The sequence below is a fragment of the Eulemur rufifrons genome, chromosome 7 (genome assembly GCF_041146395.1).
Source record: "Eulemur rufifrons isolate Redbay chromosome 7, OSU_ERuf_1, whole genome shotgun sequence".
Taxonomy (NCBI): Eukaryota; Metazoa; Chordata; class Mammalia; order Primates; family Lemuridae; genus Eulemur; species Eulemur rufifrons.
The window spans coordinates 284726722-284738070 of NC_090989.1; the positions used below are offsets into that span (position 1 = coordinate 284726722).

General features: G+C 54.6%; 1 protein-coding gene and 1 pseudogene across 1 annotated transcript; one reads left to right on the forward strand and one right to left on the reverse strand.

The window, feature by feature from the left end:
* Positions 1-689: 689 nt before the first annotated feature.
* Positions 690-7660, forward strand: SURF6 (surfeit 6). Its single transcript, XM_069474803.1, has 5 exons — positions 690-847; positions 2220-2423; positions 2955-3043; positions 4106-4306; positions 4501-7660. Exons 1-5 carry the CDS (start codon positions 754-756, stop codon positions 4978-4980), a joined length of 1068 nt encoding a protein of 355 aa, XP_069330904.1. The 5' UTR covers positions 690-753; the 3' UTR covers positions 4981-7660.
* Positions 7661-9809: 2149 nt separating this feature from the next.
* On the reverse strand, positions 9810-9907 carry LOC138388627 (small nucleolar RNA U13; annotated as a pseudogene).
* Between the last annotated feature and the right edge of the window lie 1442 nt (positions 9908-11349).

Here is an 11349-nt window from a genome sequence, read left to right on the forward strand (position 1 = left end):
AAAAAAAAAAACACCTAATTTTCCTGCGTAGGAACTGGGGCGTGGCGGTCCCCAGCCTCAGGGTAGGGACCTCTCCTTTCTCCCGCTCCGGTGGGTTCTTGTAAAGAACAAGTCTTGGGTTAAAAATCTTGGTCTGTGATTCTACTTTTCAGAGCAAAAGTCAACGCCCCAGTGGGTCTTCCCTGAACACCCGCCGCCTCCCTCCTGGGAACGTCCTCTGTCCCATCCCAGGTGTCTTCCTTAGCCCGTAGCGACCTGACACCGCTCAGGCCCAGCTGGGTTGCCGGTCCCGCCCAGACAAAGCCGTGGCGAGGACTCAACAGTGCTCGCCCCTGCCTCGCCCCGCAACCGCGCCCGCCGGAGACCCGAGGCCCCCCGGCCCCACTGCCGTCCTGCTGCTTCACCCATCCGCTCAGCCCGACTCATCAAGCGCCTACTCTGTACGGGCGCCGTGGCGGGTGGGGGCGAGGGTAGCGCAGGGACCCGCGTGGCCGGGGTTGCGGGGGTCGCGGGGATCAGGACTTTATCCTTCCTAGCGCCCCGGCCCGGCCCACAATGCCTTGCATCCCGCCCGGCGCCTCTTCCGGTGGGGCCAGGCCTGGCTAATCGAGCCCGTGGGCTAGCGGCTCGGCGCTCGGCTGTCGGCGCCTGCGCACGTGGCGGTTTCCGGCGGTCCAGGCCGCGCGGGTGGTGCTGGGTGGTGAGGGTCGTGCAGGCCGCGTGCGTCTGGCGGCCCCCAGCCGGGCCGCAGCCATGGCCTCCCTGCTCGCCAAGGACACCTACCTGCAGAGCCTGGCCAGGAGGATCTGCTCCCAGCCCGGCCCCGAGCCCCCGGGGCGCAAGCGGGGTATGCGCGGGCCGCGGGGGTCTGTACGGTGCTTAGAGAGACGTGGAGGACACGTTCACGGCGATCGCGCCCCCTCCTGTTACCGGGAGTCACTGATACGGCCACCCTGGGTCCGCGGGTCCCGGCACCTGTCGGCGGGCGGGGAGCGGGCCGAGTCCTGTAAGAGAGGCTCTCCGCTGCTGGGCGTCCTGAACTGCTTCGCCACCCGCGCCGGCTGGGTGACGGTTAGAGTGACGGCCGGTCAGCGGGAAGTACCCTTTCGGCCTGGGGGTGTGTGGGGAAAAGGAAGACGAGGGCCCCGCTGATAGGGTCCGCGCGGCCCGGGCGCCCAGGCTGCGCACGGGAAGTGCATAGCCAGCAGGGCAGCAGCCGGAGCGGGACTGTCAATGCTGCCTGGGCCCTGGAGGAGGGCGCACCGCAGGATTTAGCATGGAACTACCAGAGCCAAACAGGTTTTCCTTTTTATTCGAGGAACAGATATTCATAATAGAAAATCTGAAAACTTAAATGAGTTTTCTCATCACCCAGCCATAACTTCTGTCTTTCTTTAATTTTTCCTATGTGTATATTTCACTGACAACAATTCGATTTCTACTCAACATACTCATTTGTTCCATTTAAAATGTAAACGTTTGCCGGGCGCGGTGGCTCACGCCTGTAATCCTAGCACTCTGGGAGGCCGAGGCGGGTGGATCGCTCAAGGTCAGGAGTTCGAGGCCAGCCTGAGCAAGAGTGAGACCCCGTCTCTAGTAAAAAAAAAAAAAAAGAAAGAAATTATCTGGCCAACTAAAATATATATAGAAAAAAATTAGCCGGGCATAGTGGCGCATGCCTGTAGTCCCAGCTACTCGGGAGGCTGAGGCGGTAGGATCGCTTAAGCCCAGGAGTTTGAGGTTGCTGTGAGCTAGGCTGACGCCACGGCACTCACTCTAGCCCTGGCAACAAAGCGAGACTCTGTCTCAAAAAAAAAAAAAAAAAGTAAACGTTTTACCCACCCATTAAGATGAAAGTTTGTGTCATTATTTTTGATAGTTACGTGGTAGTTTGTTGTGTAGCAGTGCCAGTTTGTTGCTGGAGATGGATATTTAGGTTTTCCTAGTTTTTCACTCAGATGACGTGATGAACATCCCTGATGCCAAATTTCTACATGATGAATTCTAGCAGAACTGCTGGGTAAAAGGTGTGATTTCTAGGTTTTGGTACGTGTAGCCAGTCTACTTGCCGGTTCAGAGGTCTCTGGATAAGTGTCTCTGGCTCCTCCATCCTGATTCTTTCTGCATCCTTCTGGGATCAAAGCCTTTGCAAGACTTTCCTGCTTGTCGAATGGGGCACACAGATTGGAATGGCACCTCTTTCTCATTTTGTATTCTAGCTGGCAAAACTCAAGGTTCAGAAGCTGCTGGGCCCCAAAAAAAGAAAAGGAAGAAAACACAAAAGAAATTCCGGAAGCAGGAAAAGAAGGCTGCTGATCCCAAGGTTGAGTCCCTGGGAGAGAAGTCTCTAGGGGCTCTTGGGGCTAGAAGGCCAAAGGAAACCAAAGAGAAGGAGACTTCTAGCTCCACAGGGCCCCCTGCAGGTGAGAGCCTCCATGGCATGCAGGGGCAGGGCTGAGGTTGGGCTTGGATGCAAATGGGGTCCCCTCTGCTCTTGAGAAAAGGCAGTGTCACACACACGGGGATAGCACAAGATCTTGGAAGAGCAGCAATTACAGTAGTGGTGTGGATAGACCAGATCAGAGTTGCATGGTGGTTCTAGGCCACATGGTGACCAGGATGGCAGGGGGCAAGGCCATGTCTCTGAGGACCTGAGTCGCAGGCTGCAGAAGTAGGAAGAAATGAGATGGTTTGGCTTCCACTGTAGGAAGTGTTTTCTCATACCGCAGTGACCTACCTTGGGAGGCAGTCAGTTGCTTGCCCTGGAGGATGTTGCAGAGGCCGATCCAGGTTGAAAAGGTGAAGTAGAATTTACTGGAATTGCCCTGCAGATCCCTGAGTGGCACAGAGAGTGGAGGTGGGATGGGGGGCTGTAAATAGAGATTCAGGTTTAGATGCTGGGCCCTGGGGATGGTCAGAGAGGGGCTCCTTCAGTCCTGTCTCTGTCCCTGCAGGTGGCCTGCCCACAGGGCCTGATTCTCTGTTTGCCCTGGATGTTCTGCGACAGCGACTACACGAGAGGATCCAGGAGGCCCGGGGCCAGGTAGGCAGGGAGCTCACGGAGCACCGGGGCGTGTTTGCGGCAGTGCTTCCCGCTCGGGGTCTGCTCTCACTTCTGCAGCAAGTCCTGCCGGGGCCTCAGCTGCTTTTTTGGGAGAGCAGGTGTAGTCCTCACCTTGTGGGAGAACCTCAGTCCCCAGGGTCCCCGCCTTCTGGCCATTCCAGTGCTGCTCGGTCTCCTCCCCACTGGGCCTTGGCGAGAAGCTCAGCCTCCCTCCTGGGAAGCTGCCTTTGCTGAACGCCACGCTGGGCTGGGCACTTGCTGTGCTTCTGTTTCTCTAAACATCACGATAGTCCTGTGAGTTGGACAGGATGCCGAGATGAGGTGACCAGCACAGGAAGCTCCAGTGCCAAGGACTGAGCCAGCCTCAGCTTTATGTTGAATGGTGGGGTCTCCCCTCCGAGTTGGCCCCTACCTGCCCATTCCCTGGGGCCCTTCTCGCGGGACTCTTGCTCTGTGGGGGACAGTCCCAGCTTCTCACCCTCCCAAGAGAAGCCTACCAGCCATCTCTGGGATATGATGGTTGGTTCCTCAGGGAAGCAAGGCTCTGGGTCCTCATCCCTGAAGCACAGGTCAGGTTCCGTCTGCTGTGGGGCTCTCTTGATGGCACAGGGACAGGAAAGACAGTTGGGGACAGTGGAGTTTGGGTACGTGGTGAGCAGAATGGGCATAGGTCAGGGCAGGCGCTCAGGTGTGCAGGCCTGACTCCAAGTGCTGGGTGGTGGCCTTGGCCCTGCCCATCTATAAAATGAAGGGTGACATGTGTGAACCTATCTCTGTGAAGTGTCCCAGCACGTGGTAATTACCTGGAAACTGGAAGCCATGATTCTTACTGGGCGGGGGGCGGTCCCTTGTCCCTCTTTGGTCAGGTGCATTTTGGCTAACGGATTTCACTGTGCACCACTTAACTCAGGGGGTCCCTTGCCCTGCAGGAGGAACTCCTCACATTCTTTCCAGCCCCGATTCCTTCTCAGCCGTGTGCCAGACTGGGGGACCCTGTAATTAGGAGAACTTTAATGTGCAAACATCCACCTTTCTCTCCAGGGCAGTATCAAGGAGCTGTCACCTGCCACTTTGGAGAAAAGACGGCGGAGAAAGCAGGAGCGGGACCGGAAGAAAAGGAAGCGAAAAGAGCTGCGGGCAAAGGAGAAAGCAGCCAAGGCCGAGGAGGCTGCGGAGCCCGTCCCTGTCCCTGAGGTGGCCTGCAAGGAGCCCCCGGAGTCGCCGGGGCTGATCTTCAACAAGGTGAGCGGACTCCGCGGCCTGTGGCCCCAGCTTGGGCCCTGCCAGTTGTGGGCCTGGATGAGTGACTTCTCTCTGGACCCTGGTCTCTGTAAGGTGACAGTACCTGTGCTGGTTCCTGGGTGTGGGTTCTGGGGAGGGCTGAGGGCATGACATGCACCAGGCCGCCGTTAACTGAGGCTGCGACTCCTCCCCAGGTGGAGGTGGGCGAGGATGAGCCCGCCAGCAGGGCGCAGCGCAGGAAGGAGAAGAGGCAGAAGGTGAAGGGGAACCTCACGCCGCTGACGGGCAGGAACTACCGGCAGCTGCTGGAGCGCCTGCAGGCGCGGCAGAGCCGCCTGGACGACCTGCGGGACCAGGACGAGGGGAAGGCGCAGGAGATGGAGGCCAAGATGAGGTGGACCAACCTGCTGTACAAGGCGGAGGGCGTGCGGATCCGCGACGACCCCCGCCTGCTGCAGGAGGCCCTGAAGCGCAAGGAGAAGTGCCGGGCGCAGCGGCAGCGCCGGTGGGAGAAGCGCTCGGCACACGTGGTGGACAAGATGCAGCAGCGCCAGGACCGGCGGCGGCAGAACCTGCGGAAGAAGAAGGCGGCCCGGGCTGAGCGCCGCCTGCTCAAGGCCCGCAAGAAGGGCCGGATCCTGCCGCAGGACCTGGAGCGCGCAGGCCTGGCCTGAGCACCTTCCCGCCGGGCGCCTCTCCCTCCCGCCAGGCTGGTGTGGTGTGACATCCTCCGGATCGCTCTGGATCGCTGTGGCCCGCGGGCTCCCTCACCACGTGGGCACAGTCGAGCTTAGCGCTGAGCTGCTGAGCGCCGGCAGGTGGAAGGGAAACGTTCCCGCCTCATCCTTGAAGACAGGGCCCAGGCCCTGCAGACCAGGGAAGGGCAGACCGGGCCTGGGCTCAAGGGCCCACAGGATGCGGAACCGGCAGGGAAGAAGGAACAGTGTGGAGAGGGTCTGGGGCGAGGCACTTCATTGGCCGTTCCTCCCTGCGGGGTTCACAGGCTGCCGGCCAGGCCGGGAGAATGGCCTTTGCTGGCTGTCTGCATCAGTCCAAAGCACCTGGAAGGGGAACAGCCTGGGGTGGGTGGGCTGGTAGCTCTGGAGAAGCTGGTTGCATGCTGGGCTGGCTCACCAACGCCTCCTGCCGCCTTCTCTGCCCGTCCTGGTGTCATTTTCTGCTCCTCAGTCGCCTTGGGGCAGTGTCCTCAGGTTCAGAATTGACAGAACTTACATGTGTGCGTTCTGAGATAACCACCAAAGATAGAAGCTGTCTACTAAACTAGGAGAAGGAAAAACAGTGCAGTGGGGTGAGAAGATCTCAATCCAAACGAGAGAAGAAAGAAAAAATAACACCTAAAAACTGAGGCGAATGGAAGATACAAAATGGGGTAGTATAATTAAATCCAAATCTGTAGGCAATCCAAATGAATGGAGACTGACCAGACTCAGTAAATTTTACTGGTATTTGAAAATAATAAAGCCGTTAATAAAATAATTTTGACTAAACTCTCCAGTTAAGAGACAAAGATTGTAACCAGAAGGAAGCCGGTGTGGCTGTGCTACTAGATAAAGTGGCCTTTGAGCTAGAAAGTACCAGTAAAGGCCGGGCACGGTGGTCACACCTATAACCCCAGCACTCTGGGAGGCCGACTCGAGAGGATCACTTGAGGCCAGGAGTTTGCAACCAGCCTGAGCAAGAGCGAGGCCCCGTCTCCACAAATAAATATTAGTAGAAAGCCAGGCGTGGCAGCACCTGTAGTCCCAGCTACGCGGGAGGCTGAGGCAGGAGGATCGCTTGAGCCCAGGAGTTTGAGGTTGCTGTGAGCTGTGATGATGCCACGGTACTCTAGCCTAGGTGACAGAGTGAGACTCCATCTCTTAAAAAGAAAAAACAAAGAAACCTGAAGGTAAATGGAAGAAAATAAAGCTAAGTACAGAAATTATGAAATACGAAACTGCAATACAGAAAAAAATTCATTCTCTGAAAAGTAATAAAAGTTGGCAAAGCTCTGGCAAGATTGGTCAAGAAAAAAGTGTGAACATATATAATATGTATGACAGATTTAAAAGATAAAAGAATACTTTCACATTTTAAGACAAATGTAAAACTTTTAGAAAAATATAAATCACCAAAACTGTAGAGAAGAAATGGATAGCCTGAGCTTCAGCAACTAATGAATTTTAATAAATAGTTAAGAATGTTCCTGCAGAAAGAGGCCCAGACAGTTTTTTGTTTGTTTGTTTGTTTTGAGACAGAGTCTTGCTCGAGCTGGAGTGCAGCAGTGTCATCGTAGCTCACTGCACCCTCAAACTCCTGGGCTCAAGTGATCCTCCTGCCTCGGCCTCAGGAGGCGAGGTCGTCTTCGTGGTGAACCCAGGGGGCAGTCAGAGGGTCTGGAACAGGCCGATGGGGAGGTAGTCTGTTCCGCAGAGGGCACAACCAAGAGGCACCACAGGAGTCGAGCCCTGCTGAGCAGAGACAGGATGTTGGGGGCGTGAGTGGGGAGTTCTAGGAGGAGGTAAGAGCAGCAGTGCCCACCGTGCCAGCTGGAATCGGTGTCCAAGGCACCTGTGCTGGCTGGAGAGGGCAGGGAGCCGCAGGGTAAGGGTGAGGCTCATTGGGGGTCGCAGCTGGCCAGGTGGAAGGGAGAAGGCAGCCGTTCGACAACAGCTACACGTTCCATGCACAGTGTGGGCCCGTTGCTGTGCTGGATGGAAATTTCAGCAGCAAACAATGCCTAGCCCTTGCTTTCCAGAAACCTATGGCCTCATAATCGGGTCATCGTCCTGCGGAGTGACCAGAATGAGGTGGTAGAAGTGGTCGCTTCCAAGATGGAGTCACTTAGGTCAAACTAACAAAACAGGGTCAGAGAGGCCTGTAGCAGGACTTGTCACAAGACCTTCCTCAAGACTGCAGTGTTCCAGATAGGCCGCTCGCACGGGGACTCCACCTGGGCCATCTCAGCCAATAAGCTGATGCCAACTCCTGTAGCAAACCTGTGCAACCCTCGTCTTCGTAAGTTTTGGTTTCAAAACAGCTTCCGCAGACTTCTCGTCTTTAAAAGGAGAGGCCCCCTGGGTATGCCTGCAGCCCGCCATAGCTTTCATACCCTGACTTGCAAATCTCCGCTATTCCTGAATAAATTCCTTCATTCTGGAGAGCCTGTCTCTCTGTATCTTAGGCTGACAGTGTCACGTAGGCTTCAGCACAGTGGGCAAAGACAGGAAGGCAACTCCCAGGCAGAAGACCAGAGACGAGAGAGTATCAGGCATTTGTAATGTCCTAAAAGTTTAGTCTGCTTTTGTGACATCTGACAAATTCTCATATGTTGTGTTTTCATTTTCATTTGCTTCAAAATATTTCCTAATTTCCCTTTGATGTAGAAAAAAAAGATTTTTTTTAAAAGAGTCACATGATTTTTTTTTTTTTTTTTTGAGACAAGAGTCTCACTCTGTTGCCCAGGCTAGAGTGAGTGCTGTGGCGTCAGCCTAGGTCACAGCAACCTCAAACTCTTGAGCTCAAGGGATCCTCCTGCCTCAGCCTCCCGAGTAGCTGGGACTACAGGCATGCGCCACCATGCCCAGCTAATTTTTTCTATATATGTTTTTAGCTGTCCATATAATTTCTTTCTATTTTTAGTAGAGACGGGGTCTTGCTCTTGCTCAGGCTGGTCTCGAACTCCTGAGCTCAAAGGATCCACCCGCCTCGGCCTCCTAGAGTGCTAGGATTACAGGCGTGAGCCACCAGGCCCGGCCGAAAAAAAAAAGATTTGAACAGATGTTTCACCAAAGAAGGTAACGATAGCAAATAAGGGCATGAAGAAGATGCTCAGCACTAGTCTTCTGGAATATGCAAATTAAGCATACAAAGGACTGCCACTGCGTATCCACTTGAATGGCGAAAACTAAAAAGCCTGACACTGCCAAGTGTCGGCGAGGCTGTGGAGGAACAGGAACTCTCACAGGCGGCTGGGAAAATGGTGCGAGCATTTTGGAGGCGCATTTGTTCTTGCACACGGCTGCCCAGCGTTCCAGCACCCTTTGGCGAAGAGCCCATCCTGTCTTCGCGGCGTTGCCTTTGCACCTTTATCGAAAATCACTGGGCCATAGTATGTGTGGGTCTGTTTCTGGACTGTCGGTTCTGTTCTGAACCTTTTGCCAGTGCCACGTGGCCTTGATGACTGTAGCTCTGCGGTAAGCCTTGAAGTCAGGTGGCCTGAGCCCTCTAACTGTTTCTTTGAAATTATTTTGTTTTATTTTCCGTTTATTGTTGTTAATTGGAGAAATAATGACGCGGTGTATAATTTGGAAAGGAGGAGCTTTATTTCTCATGAAGCGCTGCAGCCCGCGGCGGCCACCCCGGCGGGCGGAACCCAGCGCGAGCACCGGGCGGGAGGGGACGCGGAGGGGACGCTGAGGGGACGGCCGGATCCGCGCGCTCAGTGCGCCGCGGGAGGAGTCATGACCGTTTCTGCAAAGAGGAAACGCGCATGTGCAGTTGTGCTTCCCGCCTCGCCCCGTCATGGCCGGGAACGCAGTGGTAAGGTTTCTCTGGGGTCCCTCTAGCCGAGAGGGGTCCGTTCAGTCAGTCCAGGGCTTGCGATTTTATTTTTAGTTCACGCTATGCAGTGTCATTACTCGGTTTGCGTTCTCTGCTTTCTAGAAATGCGGCTCCTCTGAGGACGGCGCCAGCCTTCGGGGCTCGCTCGGACCCTGAACGGGTCTGTCTTGGTTTCTCCCCGGCTCTGTGTGTCCAACTTCCCGCCGGTCACAGCTCCCAGCCCCTCGGGCTTCCTCACCACGAGAGTGGCGCCGGCCACGCCCCTGGGCAAAAGCTTCTCGTCTCCTCCGAGTAAAGGCTGTCCCCTCAGGAGCTGCCCACTGTCACGGCGCGTGCCCCCGGGCAGCGTCTCTGCTCTGCTCCCCTGGAGTTGGAGGTGGCCAGGGCAGCCCGCTTGCCCCAGAGTGACACCCAGAGTGACACCCTGCAGCAGGTGCTGGGCAGAGTGCCCGGCAGGAACAGCAGCCACCGCTGTTCCAGACGTGTCCTTCCCAGCGTGGCCCCCCAGTGTGGGTGAGCGGCCGAGGCCGTGCCTGCAGGGAGAGTGCCCTGCCAGTGGGACCGCGGCGGGAAGGGCTCCCGGGCCTCCTGGCCCCACCGGAGTGGATTAAACCTTCTGCTACATGGAACTAGAATTGTAAAAAAAAAAAAAATGTAGCTCTTCTGATTTGTCAGAAGGCTTATATTTTTCGGTATGGTGGTCACTTAATGTTTACATCTATAAATAACATTCCTGGCCCCTCCGTCGTTCAGTGATTCCTCCCCAGCCTCTGGTTGCATAGTTTCAAGGCTGGATGGAGGAAATCTTCTGGGTTACTAGAAGAGGCAAGAGGAGGGAAAAAAAGTGTGATTGCTTAAGCATTCTTTTTTTCTTCATTTTTTTCTAATATTCTAAAACGCACCAATAAACATTCTAAACTAATATACTTTTTTTTTTCCGCATCAGACGGGTAACATACTGACGTCGTAACAAAGCTTGAGGGAGACACATGTCACACACGTGAACACCCTCATCACGCTTGTGAACTACAAAAGGATCTATACTAACATACTCTTAATGTTGTCTTTTTAAAAAAGAGTTATTTAGGAAAGTTCATTTGGACATTACAGAGTAGTGAGTGGGCACGGGAGGGTAGAGACTGCAGGCCGCTTTGAGACTCAGTTTACCAGGAGGAAACCCACTTGCTCCTGAGCAGTGGACAGGCCAGTGGGACTCAGGAGCCAGAGCCTAGAAGCCCCGCGTCGTAACTGAATGAGGCTGACACAGAGGGGATGAGCCTGAGCCTTCCCTGGGCCTCTGGGTCTCCAGGGGATCATTGGCCAGTGCATATACAGCACCCCTGGTGGCCTGGGGTCCTCGTGCCCTGTCCCCACTGGGGCCTGAGGCCACAATGGTGGAAACACGTCCCAGAAGGGCGTGCTGAGGGTGGCTCTGCTGCTCTCTCACTGGGCTGGTGGGGGAGGCTGGGGTTGCAGACAGCGTGGCTAGGGTGGTGGAGTGGCAGCCAGCCCTGGGGGGACTGGCCATGGAGGCAGGGAGGAGGCTCCAAGGCCTGTTGGCTGATGGGCTGTCTGGAGAAAGGAGTGAGGGACAGACAGCAGCTACACCTTCTCAGGGCTGCAGCCATCAGCACTGTCCAGCCTGAGCGGGCTCTGGGACGAGTGCCGTCTCCTGCCACAGTGTGGTGTGCACCACGGGCTGCGACTGGACAGAGTCACGTGCGCAGGGGGGACTCAGACCTGGCATGGTGTCCAGCAGGCCAGCTGTGCTGGGCGTGGGGAAGAGGCTCCCTTTCCCCAGGAAAGACCTAGGCCCAGACACAGGGCCAGGTGCAGGACCCCAAACTCACATTTGTTCCTGGCCATTAGCATTTTGAGCACCGTCTCCACCTTCGCCCAGGCAACACCAGTTCTCAGCAGCCTCACCTCTACTTTGCCTTCATTTTTGAAATATATTTTACTTGGGTGTGTAATTCTGGGGTGAAAGTCTTTTCTTTTCTGTGGTACTTTTAAGTTGTGCTCCACTGTCCTCTCACTTGCATTGCTTCCAGTGACAAATCTGCTGTCATCCTTGTTCCTTTGCACATAATGTGTCATTTTCATTTCTGAGTTTCATACTGGGTAGTTTCCACAGCTATGACTTCTGGTTCACTAATTTTTTTCTTCTGCAGTGTCTAATCTGCTGTTAATTTCATCTAGTGTATTTTTCATCTCTAGAAGTTCCATTTGAGTCTTTTAAAATATCTTATTTCTTACTGTAACATGCTTATGCTTTCATCAACCTTCCTGAACATTATTCAGTGTAGTTATATAACTATTTTAGTGTACTTATCTCATGCTTTTTCCATCTGTGTGAATTCCAAGTTTGTTTCCATTAATTGATTTTTATGCACATTGTGAGTCTTATTTTTCTGCTTTTTCACCTAGTAATTTTGAATTGGATGCCAGACATTATGAATTTTATCTTGTTAGGTGCTTGC

Excerpts from the sequence above, each read along its gene's own strand:
- SURF6 (XM_069474803.1), top strand. The coding sequence starts at position 754 with ATGGCCTCCCTGCTCGCCAAGGACACCTACCTGCAGAGCCTGGCCAGG. Across the intron at positions 2,424-2,954 it reads CTCCACAGGGCCCCCTGCAG|GTGGCCTGCCCACAGGGCCT; the intron begins GTGAGAGCCTCC and ends CTGTCCCTGCAG. Across the intron at positions 4,307-4,500 it reads CGGGGCTGATCTTCAACAAG|GTGGAGGTGGGCGAGGATGA; the intron begins GTGAGCGGACTC and ends ACTCCTCCCCAG.